General features: G+C 37.9%; 1 protein-coding gene across 1 annotated transcript in view; it reads right to left on the reverse strand.

The window, feature by feature from the left end:
- Nucleotides 1-3,350: 3,350 nt before the first annotated feature.
- SEPTIN14 (septin 14) overlaps nt 3,351-19,208 on the reverse strand; it is a 60,620-nt gene continuing 44,762 nt past the window's right edge. The window contains exons 5-8 of the mRNA XM_027612394.1: nt 18,668-18,764; nt 17,189-17,357; nt 14,038-14,170; nt 3,351-3,765 (exon numbers count right to left, since the gene is read on the reverse strand). Of these exons, the coding sequence (XP_027468195.1) occupies nt 3,586-3,765; nt 14,038-14,170; nt 17,189-17,357; nt 18,668-18,764 (579 nt within the window). The 3' untranslated portion in view covers nt 3,351-3,585. The remainder of the gene's footprint in view (nt 3,766-14,037; nt 14,171-17,188; nt 17,358-18,667; nt 18,765-19,208) is intronic.

Consider the following 19,208-nt stretch of genomic DNA (forward strand, 5'->3'; position numbering starts at 1 on the left):
AGAATATGCTAAGTGAAATAAGTCAAGCAGAGAAAGTCAATTATCATATGGTTTCACTTATTTGTGGAACATAAGAAATAGCATGGAGGACATTAGGAGAAGGAAGGGAAAAATGAAGGGAGGGAAATCGGAGGGAGAGATGAACCATGAGAGATTATGGACTCTGAGAAACAAATGAGGGTTTTAGAGGGGAGGTGGGTGGGGGGATGGGTTAGACAGGTGATGGGTATTAAGGAGGGCACGTACTGCATGGAGCAATGGGTGTTAGACGAAAACAATGAATCGTGGATCACTACGTCAAAAACTAATGATGTACTATATGGTGACTAACATAACATAAAATAAAATTTAAAAACTAAATTAATTAATTAAAAAGAGACTATAAAGTTTATTCTATAAAAAAAAAGGCATCCATAAATGGACCCTCAACTCTATGGTCACCTAATCTTCGACTAATCAGGAAAAAATATCCAATGGAAAAAAGATAGTCTCTTCTTTAAATAGTGCTAGGAAAATTAGACAGCTATATACAGAAAAATCAAACTGGACTATTCTCTTACATCATACACAAAGATAAACTCAAAATGGATGAAAGACCTCAATGTGAGACAGGAATGCATCAAATCCTAGAGGAGGAGAACATAGGCAGCAACTTCTTTCTAGACACATCTCCAAAGGTAAGGGGAAAAAAAGCAAAAAATGAATTTTTGGTACCTCATCAAGATAAAAAGCTTCTGCACAGCAAAGGAAACTGCCAACAAAACTAAGAAGCAACCCACGGAATGGGAGAAGATATTTGCAAATGGCATGAAAGATAAAGGCTGGTATCCAAGATCTATAAAGAACTTCTCAAACTCAACACCCAACAGACAAATAATCAAGTCAAAACATGGGCAGATGACATGAACAGACACTTCTCCGAAGAAGACATACAAATGGCTAACAGACACATGAAAAAATGCTCAACATCATTAGCCATCAGGGAAATTCAAATCAAAACCACACTGAGATACCACCTTATACCAGTTAGAATGGCAAATTTTAACAAGACAAGAAACAACAAATGCTGGCGAGGATGTGGAGAAAGGGGCACCCTCTTATACTGTTGGTGGGAATGCAAGCTGGTACAGGCATTCTGGAAAACAGTATGGAGTTTCCTCAAAAAGTTAAAAATAGAGCTACCCTATTACCCAGCTATTGCTCTACTGGGTATTTACCCCAAATATAAAGATGTAGTGAAAAGAATGGGCACTTGCACCCCAATGTTCATAGCAGCAATGTCCACAATAGCCAAACTTTGGAAGGAACTGAGATGCCCTTCAACAGATGAATGTATAAAGATGTGGTTCATTTATACAATGGAATATCACTCAGTCATCCAAAAGGATGAATACCCACCATTTGCACTGACATGGATGGAACTGGAGGGGATTATAAGTTAAACAGAGGAAGACAATTATCATATGATTTCACTCATATGTAGAGCATAAGGAATAGCACAGAGGATATTAGGGGAAGGAAGGGAAAACTGAAGGGGGGAAATTAGAGGGTGAGATGAACCATGAGAGACTATGGACTCTGGGAAACAATCTGAGGGTTTCAGAGGGGAGGGGGGTGGGGGGAATGGGGAGCCCGGTGATGGGTATTAAGGAGGGCACATGTTGTAATGAGCACTGGGTGTTACATGCAAATAATGAATCATTGAACGCTACATCAAAAACTAATGATGTACTGTATGGTGACTAATAAATAAATAAAAATTTAAAAAAAACTATTACCCTGATTATAAAGAAAAAAGTAAAGAAAAAGAAAAAAAAAGAACCCTGATCCAGAGAAAAGGAAATGAAAAAACAAACGAACAAGCAAACAAAAAAACTATAAGCCTAATTCCAATGGAAAAAGAAAAAAGTAAAAGAAAGACTAAGTTAAATAAAAAAAAAAAATACAGCCTGATCGTATTTCCACCAGAACTGAAGGGGATGCTTTGAAGCTCTCTATGATTAGTAGACTTGGTGCATGTGGCCTGCTGCCTGTTTTGCTCTTCTGGGGGAGAAGCCTGCTGTGCTAGCTCAGAGTCAATCTTGCCCTTGTTAAAACAAGAACAACAACAGTTGCCAAGAATGGGGTGGGGGGGTGTATGGAGTTTGATGTAAGCAGCTCCCACCTCCACTAGGGGCCACTGGGTCGCTCTCTGATGTCTGACTATGTTGGTAGTGGGAGTAAAATGGTGACACCCCCCTTTAGACAGGGGATCTCACACAGCCTCCCGTTCTGGAAGCCCTTACAGAAGAGCGAAGGCTGTTAGCACACCCAGTGCCCAGCTTTCTTGTATTTTATCTTTGGCAGGGTGGGGATTCAAAACTCCAAATCTTTAAGGAGCTGACCACGGGGATCCACTCCCTCCTCTGGATCAGAGACTGGCTCTGGTCTTACTAGTGCCCTTTGCCCCAGAAAAACAGTCCCCTGCCTTTGCAGTGCTCAGAATCTATGATATATTCACCTCGAAAATCAGTGACCAGTTTATCCATCCCCTGCCCTCACCTTTGTCCCCTACCTATGAAAGGTCATTTGCTGGTGCCTGCAGGGTCTTTTGTCCTTGGAGAGGCAATATACCCTCTTCCAAATGTACTCCAGAAAGAAGAACAATCTCTCCCAGTGCCACCCTGGTGATTGATCCCCATACCACTCTGTGTGCACTCCCAGGCCAGAGCCCTCCTTCTCTCCAAGAGTGCATGCTATAGTTCTGCTTCTACAAAATTATGTGCTTTCAAAATCTCTGAGCATGAGCTCCACACACTGTGGAAAAACCTGCGGCACTCAGTTCCCCCAGATCCTCAATCTTGGCCCAAGAGATTTTCTTGTATGAACCCGATACCTCACTCTCTCAACCCCTCTCTCCTACTCTCCCTTTTCTCTCTCTGTGGAAAGTGTTCCCTCCCCTCTGCAGCACAGCAACTTTTCTTTCCCCCAATTCACTTCTATGTACCTCACACCTGTCTCCAACTACGGAGATCCTTCTTCCAATCCTCAGATCGATTTCCTGGGTGTTCCAAGTGACCTGACCTCAATACAGCTGTGTTTGCGGGACAAGGAAAGCCCAGAATCCCACTACTTCTTCACCATCTTAACTCCTCTCTCCTAAGATTAGCTTTTTATACCATACTTTATGCCTATGGCTCATGAATGAATCCCCTAGTTCTTTTTTTAAAACAAATCCCCTACTTATATTTCGATATATTTAAAAATGTACACTGGAAGTGCATCCAGAGTTATGGTAAAAATAAAATCCCACAGCTAATCAACACTATTTACACTGTCCTATATATTCCTTCGACTTTTTTTTTCATTTTAGCAAATATTTATTGAGTGGAAACTCTGTGCTAGTCTTTATTATAAACACTGAGGATATAGAATCTAACAAGATGGTCAGGGTACCTGCTCCTGAGGAGTTAACATTCTAGTTGGGGAGTATATACAATAAGAAAACAAATTTCAAAAATTAGTTCAGTTAAGTACTATAAAGATCATCTCACAGGAAGATAGAGAATGATAGGGTTCTACCATACACAGAAAGATAAGAGAGGACTATTTCTTACGCTCTTTCTCCTTCTTTATATTGGCGCACACTTGAGTCTGTAATGTTTCAGAAACAGCCTTCATTTTATAAAAATCTATTATTTCTTCTTCCAGTTGTCTTCTTTCCTCCTCAAGTTTCATGGTCTCCTCTTGTTGGACTCTTTTAAGATGCTCAAACTTTTCCTGTAGCTGTGAAACAAATGTGCAGTTATGACTCAAAGTACACGATGGTGGCACATTCCCAGGGACATGCTTGTCTTTTCTACTGGTTATCAAACATAGCCTACATCAAAGTAGAGCTTGATCTTAACGACAGTTTCAAACTTTCATATTTAAAGTAAAAAATCAGATATAGAATTTCTTTCTTTTAATTTTAAATGTGTCCCCATTGAACCAAATGTAATAAAACACAAATTTATGAAAAACGCTCAATTGTAGAATTTTTTCCTAATGAGGTATATATTTTTAACTCTACATTTTCCCATAACTCTACATTTTCCCATAAATCTCTTTGAGTAAAATTTAATATATACAGGGTGCCTGCGTGGCTCAGATGGTTAAGCATCTGCCTTCGGCTCAGGTCATGATCCCAGGGTCCTGGGATTGAGTCCCGCATCAGGCTCCCTGCTCAGTGGGGAGCTTGCTTCTCCCTCTTCTCTCTCTCTCTCTCTTTCTCTGTCTCTCATGAATAAATAAATAAAATCTTTAAAAAATTTTAATATATCCAAGTCCACTAAAATTACATACATTAAAATATGACATGAATTATAAAATATTCCTTGACATTTTAATTCATAAAAGCATTTTGAAAGAAAGTCTGATAATTTCCTTGTTAAGTAATATTAGCATAATAATAGGAAGAAACAAAAACCTCATTCAGTTACTTTTTATTTGCTTCTGAGATCTTATTTTATCTGTGGGACTTAAAATGAGCTTAATTAACCATAAGAAGGAAATAATATCACCTTAATTTCCATTAGAGAAAGAACTGGGTCTGTAGCATGACTTTATTCAACATAAGGATTGCTTGTATGCATCAGAGGACATATGATTTTTAAAGCTATGGCTACTGTGGCATAAAAATACATAGGACACTTATTTTCAGTTTAACTTTTTGAGAAAAAAAATCAGACTAGATGTTTAAACTACCACAATATTAATTAGCTGGCTTATATATGGCTGTGAAGAACACAAGCACATTGTCATACTAGTGGTTCTCAACTCTAGATGGCCATTAGAATCATTCAGTAATCTTGCAAGTCTCCCAATGCACAGGTTGCACACAGATCAGTTGTACCAGACTATCTGGAGTGGAAACCTGAGTATCACTGCTTTTAGAAATCCCTAGGTGAAGTTGTTCCTGCAAAAGATGGCAAAGGAGTAGGGGAACATATTCCAACTGGTCCCAGGAATTAAGCTGGATATCTACCAGACCACTCTGAACACCCATGAAATCAGCCTGAGATGTAAAAAGATATATCAGGATCTCTACAAACAGGATACTGCAGGGAGTTGGTTTCAAGGTATGAAGCAGGGAGCCGTGATTTTGCGGGCACATATCCGAAGACAAACGGAAGGGGCAGGGAGCCGTGAGGATCCTACACTGCCAGTGATTGATAGCCTCCCATGCTGGGGATAGGGCACAGACTCACAGGCTGGTAGCGGCACGGAAGATATTTTAGGGCAGTCCCCTGGACTGAAATCTTCAGCAGCGGGGCCATGCATGTGAACTGGGGGTAGCTGGCGATTTTAGAAGCACAAAGGACAGAGACGTGCCCCCATGCCCAGACCTGGAGGTGAGGACTGGGAGCCCTGCTGAGGGGTGCACAACCCAGGATGCTGCAGTTTATAGCAGCACAGACAGAAATGGAGATAGTGTGGCCTGGAGAGCTCACTGAAGAACAGACTGCGATCTCTCCGCTCTGAGGCAGAGGGTTGGAAATGGTCTCTTCTGCTCTGACTCTCAGAAGAGATGCAGAAAGCCACCAAGGAAAGCTGCTAGGGAACAAAAGCCCCCCCAAACCCGTTTTCACTGAGCCCCTCCACCCCCACAGGGGGCAGGGCAACTTTGCCTAAACAGGGTTGTCTGACTAACAGCACAACAGACCCCCCCCCCCCCCGGAAGACAGGCTGGGAAAACAAGAAGCTAGCAACCCTAAGGTCCCTAAAAAACAGGTGCATCTTGCTTTGGTGGTGGTCAATAATTTGGACTCTGTACATTCCCTCAACCACCCCTCAACAGAATGACTAGGAGGAAGAACCCCCAAAATAGGAAAGACTCAGAGATTATGATTTATGCCACAGATTTACAAATGGATACAGATATAACCAAGATGTTGGAGATGGAATTCAGGGTAGCAGTTGTGAAGACAATAGCTAGAATAAAGAAATCGATTAATGGCAACATAGAGTCTCTAAGGGCAGAAATGAAAGCTGAACTGGCAGAACTTAAAAATGGTATCAATGAGATCCAATCTAATCTAGATATTCTAACAGCTAGGGTAAGCGAGGCAAAGAACGAATTAGTGACCTGGAAGACCATTTAATAGATAAAAAGGGAAAAGAGAAGGCCAGGGAAAAACAACTCAGAATCCATGAAAATAGAATCAGAGAAATAAGTGACACCATGAAAAGCTACAATGTAAGAATTATTGGAGTCCCTGAGGGGGTGGAGGGGGGGAACTAGAAGGTATATTTGAGCAAATCGTAGCTGATAACTTCCCTATTCTGGGGAATGAAACAAACATTCGTGCCCTAGAGGCACAGATGACCCCTCCCAAGATCAAGGAAAACATGCTAACACCCCAGCATGTAATAGTAAAACTCGCAAATCTTAGAACCAAGGAAACCATCTTAAGGGCAGTTAGGGGGAAGAGATTCCTTATGTACAGAGAGAGGAACATCAGGATAACATCAGACCTATCCACAGAGACCTGGCAAGCCAGAAAGGGCTGGCAAGACATATTCAGGGTACTAAACGAGAAGAACATGAAGCCAAGAATACATTATCTGGCAAGGCTGTCATTTAGAATGGATGGAGAGATGCAGAGCTTCCAAGACTGGCAGAAACTGAAAGAATATGTGACCACTAAGCCGGCCCTACAAGAAATATTAATGGCGGCTCTATAAAAGGAGAAAGACCCCAGGGGTGATATACAACAGAAATTTACAGGGACAATCTATAAAAACAAGGTCTTCTCAGGCAACCTGATGACAATTAATTCATATCTTTCAATAATCACTCTCAATGTGAACAGCCTAAAGATACATCCAGACTGAAAGTGAAGGGATGGAGATCCATCTTCCTTGCCAGCAGACCTCAAAAGAAACCTGCGGTAGCAATTCTTATATCAGACAAATTAGATTTTAAACTAGACTGTAGTTAGAGACACAGAAGGACACTATATTATTCTTAAAGGGTCTATCCAACAAGAAGACCTAACAATTGTAAATATCTATGCCCCCAACATGGGAGCAGCCATCTACATAAGCCAACTGTTAACCAAAATGAAGAGTCATATTGATAACAATACATTAATTGTAAGAGACCTCAATACTCCACTCTCAGCAATAGACAAATCATCTAAGCAGAAAATCAACAAGGAAACAAGAGCTTTGAATGACACACTGGATCAGATGGACCTCATAGATATATACAGAACATTCCACCCTAAAACAACTGAATACTCATTCTTCTCAAGCGCACATGGAACTTTCTCCAGAATAGACCACACACCGGGTCACAAATCGGGTCTCAACAGATACCAAAAGACTGAGCTTATTTCCTGCATATTTTCAGCCCATTATGCTTTAAAACTGGAACTCAATCACAAGAAAAAATTTGGCAGAAATTCAAACACTTGGAAGCTAAAGACCACTCTGCTCAAGAATGTTTGGGTCAACCAGGAAATCAAAGAAGAACGTAAACAATTCATGGAAACCAATGAGAATGAAAACACATCGGTCCAAACTCTATGGGATACTGCAAAGGTGGTCCTAAGGGGGAAATACATAGCCATCCAAGCCTCACTCAAAAAAAAAAAAAAAGAAAAAGAAAAGAAAAATCCCAAATTCACCAACTTTACACCTTAAAGAACTAGAGAAAAAGCAACAAACGATGCCTAAGCTACGCATTAGAAGAGAAATAATTAAGATTAGAGCAGAGATCAATGAATTAGAAACCAGAAACAGTAGATCAGATCAATGAAACTAGAAGCTGGTCCTTTGAGAGAATTAAGAAGATCGATAAACCACTGGCCAGACTTATCCAAAAAAAAAAAAAAAAGAGAGAGAGAGCGAGAAAGGACCCAAATTAATAAAATTATGAATGAAAGGGGAGAGATCACAATTAACACCAAGGAAATAGAAACAATTATTAGAAATTATTATCAACAACTATATGCCAGTAAGCTGAGCAACCTGGGTGAAATGGATGCCTTCCTGAAACCTATAAACTCCCAAGATTGAAATAGGAAGAAATTGACAACCTGAATAGGCCAATAACCAGTAACGAGATTGAAGCAGTGATCAAAAACCTCCCAAAAAACAAGAGTCCAGGGCCTGATGGATTCCCTGGGGAATTCTACCAAACATTCAAAGAAGAAATAATACCTATTCTCCTGAAGCTGTTTCCAAAAATGGAAACAGAAGGAAAGCTTCCAGTCTCATTCTATGATGCCAGCATTACCTTAACCCCAAACCAGGGAAAGACCCCATCAAAAAGGAGAATTTCAGAACGATATCCCTGATGAAAATGGATTCCAAAGTCCTCAACAAAATCCTAGCTAATAGGATTCAACAATACATTAAAATGTATTAAAATAAGAAATAAATGTATCCCCACCACGACCAAGTGGGATTTATCTTGGGGATGCAAGTGTGGTTCAACATTCGCAAATCAATCAATGTGATAGAACACATTATAAGAGGAGAGAGAATAACCATATGGTCCTTTCAATTGATGCAGAAAGAGCATTTGACACAACACAGCATCCTTTCCTGATTAAAACTCTTCAGAGTATAGGGATAGAGGGAACATTCCTCACGTTCATAAAATCCATCTATGAAAAACCCACATTGAATATCATCCTCAATGGGGAAAAGCTGAGAGCCTTTCCCTTAAGATCAGGAACATGTCAAGGATGCCCACTCTCGCCACTATTGTTCAACATAGTACTAGAAGTCCTAGCAACAGCAATCAGAAATAAAAACAAATAAATGTATTCAAATTGACAAAGAGGAAGTCAAACTCTCTCTTTTCGCAGATGACATGATACTTTATGTGGAAAACCCAAAAGACTCCACCCCCAAATTACTAGAACTCATACAGCAATTCAGTAGTGTGACAGGGTAAAAAATCAATGCACAGAAATCAGTTGCTTTCTTATACACTAACAATGCAACTGTAGAAAGAGAAATTAGAGAAACGATTCCATTTACAATAGCACCAAAAACCATAAGATACCTCGGAATAAACCTAACCAAAGAGGTGAAGGATCTGTACTCTAGGAACTACAGAACACTCATGAAAGAAATTGAAGAAGACACAAAAAGATGGAAAAACATCCCATGGCCTTGGATCGGAAGAATAAACACTGCAAAAATATCTATGCTGCCCAGAGCAATCGATACCTTCAATGCCATCCCGATCAAAATTCCAATGACATTTTTCAAAGTGCTGGAACAAACAATCCTAAAATTGCATGGAATCAGAAAAGACCCCGAATCGCCAAGGAAATGCTGAAAAAGAAAAACAAAGCTGGAGGCATCACGTTGCCTGATTTCAAGCGATATTACAAAGCTGTGATCACCAAGACAGCATGGTACTGGCACAAAAACAGACATATAGACCAACGGAAGGGAATAGAGAGCCCAGATATGGACTCTCAACTCTATGGTCAAATAATCTTCGACAAAGCAGGAAAAAATATCCAATGGAAAAAAGTCTCTCCAATAAATGGTGCTGGGAAAATTGGACAGCCACATGCAGAAGAATGAAACTAGACCATTCTCTTACACCATACACAACGGTAAACTCCAAACGGATGTAAGACTTCAATGTAAGACAGGAATCCATCAAAATCCTAGAGGAGAACATAGGCAGTAACCTCTTCGACACTGGCTACAAGCAACTTCTTTCAAGATACATCTCCAAAAGCTAGTGAAACAAAAGCAAAAATGAACTTTTGGGACTTCATCAAGATAAAAAGCTTCTACATAGCAAAAGAAACAGTCAACAAAACAAAGAGGCAAGCCACGGAATGGGAAAAGATATTTGCAAATGACATGACAGATAAAGGGCTGGTATCCAAGATTTATAAAGAATTCAAACTCAACACCCAAAAAACAAATAATCAAGTCAAAAAATGGACAGAAGACATGAACAGACACTTCTCCGAAGAAGACATACAAATGGCTAACAGACACATGAAAAAATGTTCATCATCATTAGCCATCAGGGAAATTCAAATCAAAACCACACTAAGATACCACTTTCCACCAGTTAGAATGGCAAAAACTAACAGGACAAGAAACAACAAATGTTGGAGAGGTTGTGGAGAAAAGGGAATCCTCTTACACTGCTGGTGGGAAGCAAGTTGGTACAGCCACTTTGGAAAACAGTGTGGAGGTGCCTCAGAAAATTAAAAATAGAGTTACCCTCTGACCCAGCAATTGCACTGCTGGGTATTTACGCCAAAGACACAGATGTAGTGAAAAGAAGGGCCATATGCACCCCAGTGTTCATAGCAGCAATGTCTGCAATAGCCAAACTGTGGAAAGAGCTGAGATGCCCTTAACAGATGAATGGATAAAGAAGATGTGGTCCATATATACAATGGAATATTACTCAGCCATCAGAAAGGATGAATACCCAACTTTTGCATCAACACGGATGGGACTGGAGGAGATTATGCTAAGTGAAATAAGTCAAGCAGAGAAAGTCAATTATCATATGGTTTCACTTATTTGTAGAACATAAGGAATAGCATGGAGGAAATTAGGAGAAGGAAGGGATAAATGAAAGGGGGAATCAGAAGGGGAGATGAACTATGAGAGACTATGGACTCTGAGAAACAAACGAAGGGTTTAGAGGGGAGGGGAGGAGGAGGATGGGTTATCCCATACTGAAAGGAGCACTGGGTGTTATACAAAAACAATGAATGGTGGATCATTAAATCAAAAACTAATGATGTACTGTATGGTGACTAACATAACATAATACTATAAAATTAAATAAAAAAAAAATGACACACTGGACCAGATGGACTTCACAGATATATTCAGACCATTCCATCCCAAAGCAACAGAATACACATTTATCTCTAGTGCACATGTTACATTCTCCAGAATAGATCACATCCTAGGTCACAAATCAGGTCTCAACCAGTACCAAAAGATTGGGATCATTCCCTGCATATTTTTGGACCACAAGGCTTTGAAACTAGAACTCAATCACAAGAGGAAAGTTGGAAAGAACTCAAATACATGGAGGCTAAACAGCATCCTACAAAGAATGAAAGGGTCTACCAGGAAATTAAAGAAGAATTTAAAAAAATCATGGAAACAAATGAAAATGAAAATCAATCTGATACAATATATTAATAAAAGAAAGAACAAGAACCATAGATCCTCTCAATAGGTGCAGAAAAAGCATTTGACAAAGTACAGCATTCTTTCTTGATTAAAACTCTTCACAATGTAGGTATAGAGGGTACATACAACAATATCATAAAAGCCATCTATGAAAAACCCACAGCAAGGGACACCTGGGTGGCTCAGTCGGTTAAGCATCTGTTTTTGGCTCGGGTCATGATCCCAGGGTCCTGGGATCGAGTCCTGCAGGCATCCAGCTCTCTGCTCATCAGGGAGCCAGCTTCTCTTTCTGCCTGCCGTTCCCCATGACTGTACACTTTCTCTCTCTCTCTCTGACAAATAAAATCTTTGAAAAGAAAAGAAAAGAAAAACACACAGCAAATATCATACTCAATGGTGGAAAACTGAGAGCTTTTCCCCTAAGGTCAGGAACATGACACAGATGTCCACTATCACCACTGCTGTTCAACATAGTACTAGAAGTCCTAGCCTCAGCAATCAGACAACAAAAAGAAATAAAAGGCATCTGAATCAGCAAAGAAGAAGTCAAACTCTCACTCTTTGCAGATGATATGATACTTTAATTGGAAAACCCAAAAGACTCCACCCCAAAACTGCTAGAACTCATACAGGAATTCAGTAAAGTGGCAGGATACAAAATCAATGCACAGAAATCAGTTGCATTTCTATACACCAACAATAAGACAGAAGAGAGAGAAATTAAGGAGTTGGTCCCATTTACAATTGTACCCAAAACCATAAGATACCCAGTAATAAATCTAACCAAAGAGGCAAAGGATTTGTACTCAGAAAACTATAAAATACTCATGAAAGAAATTGGGGAAGACACAAAGAAATGAAACAACATTCATGCTCATGGATTGGAAGAACAAATATTGTGAAAGTGTGTATGCTCCCTAGAGCAATCTACACATTTAATGCAATCCCTATCAAAATACCATCAACTTTTTTCAAATAAATGGAACAAATAATCCTAAAATTTCTATGGAACCAGAAAAGACCCCGAATAGCCAGAGGAATGTTGAAAAAGAAAAGCAAACCCGGTGACATCACAATTCCGGACTTCAAGCTCTATTACAAAGCTATAATTGGTACTGGCACAAAAACAGACACACAGATCAATGGAACAGAATAGGGAGCCCAGAAATGGACCCTCAACTCTATGGTCAACTAATCTTCAATAAAGCAGGAAAGAATGTCCAATGGAAAAAAGACAGTCTCTTCAACAAATGGTGTTGGGAAAATTGGACAGCCACATGCAGAAGAAGGAAACTGGACAATTTCCTTACACCATACACAAAAATAGACTCAAAATGGTTGAAAGACCTAAATGTGAGACAGGAGTCCATCAAAATCCTAAAGGAGAACACAGGCAGCAACCTCTTCGACCTCAGCCGCAGCAATTTCTTCCTAGAAACATTAGCAAAGGCAAGGGAAGCAAGGGCAAAAATGAACTATTGGGACTTCATCAAGATAAAAAGCTTTTGCACAGCAAAGGAAACAGTCAACAAAACCAAAGACAACTGACAGAATGGGAGAAGATATTTGCAAATGACATATCAGAATAAGGGCTAGTATCCAAAATCTATAAAGAACTTATCAAATTTAACACCCAAAGAACAAATAATCCAATCAAGAAATGGGCAGAAGACATGAACAGACATTTCTTCAAAGAAGACATCCAAATGGCCAACAGACACATGAAAAAGTGCTCAACAACACTCAGCATCAGGTAAATCTAAATCAAGACCTCAGTGAGATACGACCTCACACCATTCAGAATGGCTAAAATTAACAAGTCAGGAAATGACAGATGTTGGCGAGGATGCAGAGAAAGGGGAACCCTTCTACACGGTTGGTGGGAATGCAAGCTGTTTCAGCAACTCTGGAAAACAGTGTGGAGGTTCCTCAAAAAGTTGAAAATAGAGCTACCCTACGACCCAGCATTTGCTCTACTGGGTATTTACCCCAAAGATACAAATGTAGTGATCCAGAGAAGCACATGCACCCCAATGTTTATAGCAGCAATGTCCACAATAGCCAAACTATAGAAAGAGCCTAGATGTCCATCAACAGATGAATGGATAAAGAAGATGTGATATATATATATAATGGAATATCATGCAGCCATCAAAAAATGAAATCTTGCCATTTGCAATGACATGGATGGAACTAGAGGGTATTATGCTAAGCGAAATAAGTCAATCAGAGAAAGACAAGTATCATATGATCTCACTGATAGGAGGAATTTGAGAAACAAGACAGAGGATCATAGGGGAGGGAGGGAAGAATGAAACAAGACAAAACCAGAGAGGGAGAGAAACCATAAGAGAGTCTTAATCCCAGGAAACAAACTGAGGGTTGCTGGAGTGGTGGGGGGTGGGAGGGATGGGGTGGCTGGGTGGCAGACATTGGGGAGGGTATGTGCTATATGGTGAGCGCTGTGAACTGTGTTAAGACTGTTGAATCACAGATCTGCACCTCTGAAATAAATAATACATTATATGTTAAAAAAAGAAAAAGAAAAAGAAGATAGCAGGAAAGGAAGAATGAAGGGGGGGAAATCAGAGGGGGAGATGAACCATGAGAGACTACAGACTCTGAGAAACAAACTGAGGGTTCTAGAGGGGATGCGGTGGGGGGTTGGGTTAGCCTGGTGACGGGTATTAAAGAGGGCACGTACTGAATGGAGCAATGGGTGTTATATGCAAAGAATGAATCATGGAACACTACATCAAAAACTAATGATGTAATATATGGTCATTAATATAACATAATTTAAAAAACCCTCCAAATTAATAACATTCCTAAAAGTGAATACAAATTATACCAGACTAGTATACTTGCCTGTTTTTCAGATTCTTTAAATGTTGTTTCTTTCTCTTTTACTCGCTGCATAAACTTTTGTTTCAGTTCTTCTTCTTCCCTCTGACATTGATCATAGAACTTTTGTCTTTTGGTTTCATAGATCTCTTGAAAACTATAAAAAATATTTTAATACTCTTATATTAAAATGGTAATATAAATAAACCTGTAAAAATATATATTGTATGATAAATCCCATGTAAGGGCATTTACCAACATTTTCCTCATGTATAGAAATAGAAATTTCTATATCATGAGATGTAAAAAAAATAGGTGCAGTATTGAAGAATATATAGACTGTATGCCTAAAAAGTACTAGAATTTTGAAACAATTATATTAGTGATTTCTTGTTACCACCACTTTTCAATATATCACACTCCTTCACATCTTTTGATAACAAAATTTGGGGAAATCTCCACTTTATAAGGTTCTTATTTAAAATAAAGCCAGGCAGAGATGTCTGGGTGGGTCAGTTGGTTAAGTGTCTGCCTTTGGCTCAGGTCATGATCCTAGAGTTCTGGGATTGCGTCCCACATCAGGATCCTTGCTCAACAGGAAGCCTGCTTCTCCCTCGGCCTGCCACTCCCCCCTGCTTGTGCTCTCTCTCTCTCTGATAAACAAACAAACAAATAAATAAAATCTTTTAAAAATAAAAATAAAATAAAGCCAGACATCCTAAAAATAATAATAATAATAATAATAGTATAATACTGACACAAAAATGGAACATAGTAGAGAGCCCAAAAACAAACCCAGGTTTATATGGTCAATTAATCTATGACAAAGGAGGCAAGAATATACAATGGGGGGAAGACAGTCTCTTCAATAATTGGTACTGGAAAACTGAACAGCTATATGCAAAATTATGAAACTGGACCAGTTTCTTATACCATATATAAAAAGAACCTCAAAGTTAATTAAATACCAAAATGTGAAACCTGAAACCATAAAACTCCCAGAAGAAAACATAAGCAGCAATCTCCTGGACATTGGTCAACATTTTTCTACCAACATTTTTCTAGCTATGTCTCCTGAGGCAAAAGAAACAAAAGCAAACATAAATTATTGTGACTACTCCAAAATAAAAGGCTTTTGTACAGTGGAGGAAACCATCAACAAAATGGAAAGGTAACCTACTGAATGGGAAAAAAAAAAAACATTTGCAGGGGAACCTGGGTGGCTCAGATGGTTAAGTGTCTGCCTTCGGCTCAGGTCATGTTCCCAGGGTCCTGGGATCGAGCCCCACATCGGGCTCCCTGCTCAGCTGGGAGCCTGCTTCTCCCTCTCCCTCTGCCTCTCCCCCTGCTTGTGATCTCTCTCACTCTCTGTCAAATAAATAAATAAAATCTTTAAAGAAAAACATTTGCAAATGTTCTTTATATATTTTGGTTATTAACCTTTTATCAGATATAAGAACTTATATGACTCCACACTAAAAGAAAAAACTGATAAAAAATGGGCAGAGAACATGAATAGAGATTTTTCCAATGAAAATATACAGATGGCCAAAAAACACATGAAAAAATGCTCAACATTACTATCATCAGGGAAATGCAAATCAAACCACAATGAGACATTATCTTACACCTGTCAGAACTGCTAGAATCAAGAAGACAAAAATAAAAAAATGTTGGTGAGGATGTGGCAAAGAGGAACCCTCATGCACTGTTGGCTGGAAAGTAAATTGGTGCAGCCACTGTAGAAAAAAGTATGGAGGTTCCTTAAAAAAATAAAAATAGAAATATCATAGGTTCTAGTAATTCCACTACTGATTATTTACCCAAAGAAAATGAAATCACTAATTTGAAAAAAATATATGAATCTTTATGTTTATTTCAGCATTATTTACCATAGCCAATATATGGAGGCAACTTAAGTTTCCATCAATAGATGAATGGATAAATAAGATGTGGGGTGTGTGTGTGTGTGTGTGTGTGTGTGTGTGTGTGTGTGTGTGTGTGTGTAAAGAATATTACTCAACCTTAAAAAAAGAATCTTGCTATTTGTGACATGAATGGACCTAGGGAGTACTATGCTAAGGGAACTGTCAGACATAGAAAGAAAAATACCATATAATTTCATTTATATGTGGAATCTAAAAAACAAAGCAAATGAATAAACAAACAAACAAGAAAAGGAGAAACAGAAGAATAAATACAGAGAACAAACTGGTGATTGCCAAAGGGAAAGGTAATGGGAGATTGGCAAAATGGGTGAAAGGGAGCGGGAGGTACAGGCTTCTGGTTATGGTATAAATAAGTCATGGGGATGAAAGGTACAGCATAGGAAATATAGTCAGTGGTATTATAATAGTGTTCTATGGTGACAAATGGTAGCTACACTTGTAGTGAGCATAGCATAATGTATAAAGTTATCAAATAATTATGTGTACACCTGAGAGTAATGTAATATTGGGTATCAACTATACTTCGTTTTTTTAAATTGACTTTGAGAGTGAAAAAAATCTGGTTTCCACAACATCTTTATTAAAAAGTCCATCTCTTCTCCCAAATAAAACTATAAAAATTAAGTCAGGCATCTTTCAAAATTTAATTCAGTTAAGATAGCCAGTTTCAATTTTGGTTGTCTTCAAAGTACCTAAAAAATCGATATACCTGGATCATACTACACTGTCATCCTTTGCAGTACAAATCCTATTCCTCTTAAATATATCTAAATACACCTGCTCTCAAACTATTTTCACTTGACTTCCACAGTGTTACTGTTGCTGTTCCTCTTTCCTTCATCCAACATTCAATGTCCTTTGCCATCCTTCTCAATATCCTTTGCCAGCCTTTATCAATCTTTGCCAATATTTGAAAATCTCCTCCATGAACATCTATTCCATATAAAATACAAAAATAAAAACAAAATAATATTTTTCTTTTAGATACACATTTCAGCATATACACATATTGAATACTCATATTTCAGTATATAAATGGGCCCTTGAATTACATTGCTGCTAATAACTCTATCCATCTAAGTCTAATGATTAAAAAACATACAATTCAGGATGACCCAGAATGTGAAATGTACAGTTATTCTCATTCGCAAATGATTGAATCTCATGGTTGTAAGGGATTTCTAATTCACCCATTAGCTTGTTCTGACAAGATCTCCTCCACTCACCTAAGTGGCTTGTTGTCTGGGCTGACATCGGTAAAGCCCATTTTCTTCAGTTTGTAGCACCTATAACGTTCATAGTGCTGAACGTGGGTTTGTTCTTTCAGGTCTTCCATATTTATACAAAGAAGCATATCCCGGAGCTTGACAAAATCACAGTGATTTTCATTTTCCACTAGGCAGAAAAATAAGAAAGCGACAACACTCATTATCCATCCTTGGCACCCAATAAGTATTCCTGAGTGAACGTATGCATGAAAAACACATTTAAAATAACAGCTAAGAGATTGCTATAATTAATAGATATAATTCTTTGTAACTGTAACTATGATTATATGGTACATATCTATTATAGACAGAGTTTATTTTTGGATCAGGAAATTTGCTTTAATTTATTGGCCAAAAAAATAGGAAACAGCGAATTAACATGTTATATTAGTGTATGGCATAATTTTTTGTTAATAATTGTTAGTATTTTACAAACTGCCCCCAAGGTATTTCACAGAGCACTAACAAAGAATGTAATATAATTTCACTAAAGTAAATAATTTCATTAATCCTGCTACCATGAAGGCATTAAAATTATGCATGTTTTAGTTCTCAAATACTATTTATACCCCATATTTATGAAAACAAATTAGTTAATATTTAAAATCAATCAATAAATTTACATGGCTCTCTCCTGTGTTTGTCATATCCAGACTACTGAGCACTATATATATATTTTATTGTGCATGATATTGTAACCAAATTTAATATTCATTAAAATATATCATTTTAAGTGTGTTTCATAAATTTAATTTTTAATATATCAATTAATAAAACAACATTTTGGAAACTAGTACAAGTGGAAATAATCCAATCCCCAGTAATTTGTATTACAACTATATAAACCAGAGAATAAATGACTGCCTGTTAGAGTATTTCAACTCATCACGTTAGATAACTAATAAAATATTTAAGCATAATTTTTCCAAAGGTAAATTACATTTTTTTATTTTAAAAATAGTTTACCATTTCTTTTTGTCTAGTGACCACTTAAAAATGCCTTATAAATTAAGTAGTAATTAATTTATGTAACAGGTTTTAACACTGGCATTTATGCTTTAATGTTGCTCAAAGTTCTTTTGTTCAAAGCACTTTCCAACATTCTGAATGTAATCATTTATGCATATAGAGATACTATGCATATGTCAGATTGGGGTAAATGAGGAGGTTCTACCATATCTCTGTGCATTTTTGTCTAAAGCACCACTTAGCAAACTCTTATGAGAATGAATTATAGTCAAAGTAAGAATTCGCTTAAATGGAAAATAATTTATGCTCTTCATTAGTAACCCTTAATTTACTCTTTAGCAACAATTATCAATATTGACTCAAGTTAAAATATTTTAAGACTATGAGACTACACACACACACACACACACACACCCCACACACACACACACTTTCCAGAGCAAGCCTGCTCACTTTCATCACATTTACCTTGTAAAACTCCCCAAGGGTACTGACGGCCTCTGACCATTCTTTTTCCAACTTTCACTTCATCCATACTCCCTACTACAGCAAAAGGTAATTGTCCCTAAAAGTAAGAACAACTTTAATTATGTTCCCTTATAACAATATGGCCTACTCTGTTCTTTCTTTCTTTCTTTTTTTCCTAGGGAGAAAAACAAATTAGATTTTTATTATTTTTTTTTGTTACTTATTTCTGTTATGGGAATCAATAGAGAGAAGAATATCATAAGTTTATTCAAACAAGGCATCTACCCTGTCTCAGATTTTAAGACTTAGTAGTAAATATGTGCAAATTAGTTTTTGCAAACATTATCATCAGGCCATGCACACAACTGAAAACTATCTACTGAGTAGAGCCTTAAAGCAAGGGGGTCTGCTGTGGGGAATACAAATAAAAAATATTTTTACTAGATACAAATTTTTTCACATTATCTTTACCCTGAAATACAAATATGTTGAGGAAATAATATGTAAACCACTTTTAACTCCAGTATACAAGTTAAAATGG

This window comes from Zalophus californianus, chromosome 10 (assembly GCF_009762305.2).
Source record: "Zalophus californianus isolate mZalCal1 chromosome 10, mZalCal1.pri.v2, whole genome shotgun sequence".
Lineage (NCBI taxonomy): Eukaryota > Metazoa > Chordata > Mammalia > Carnivora > Otariidae > Zalophus > Zalophus californianus.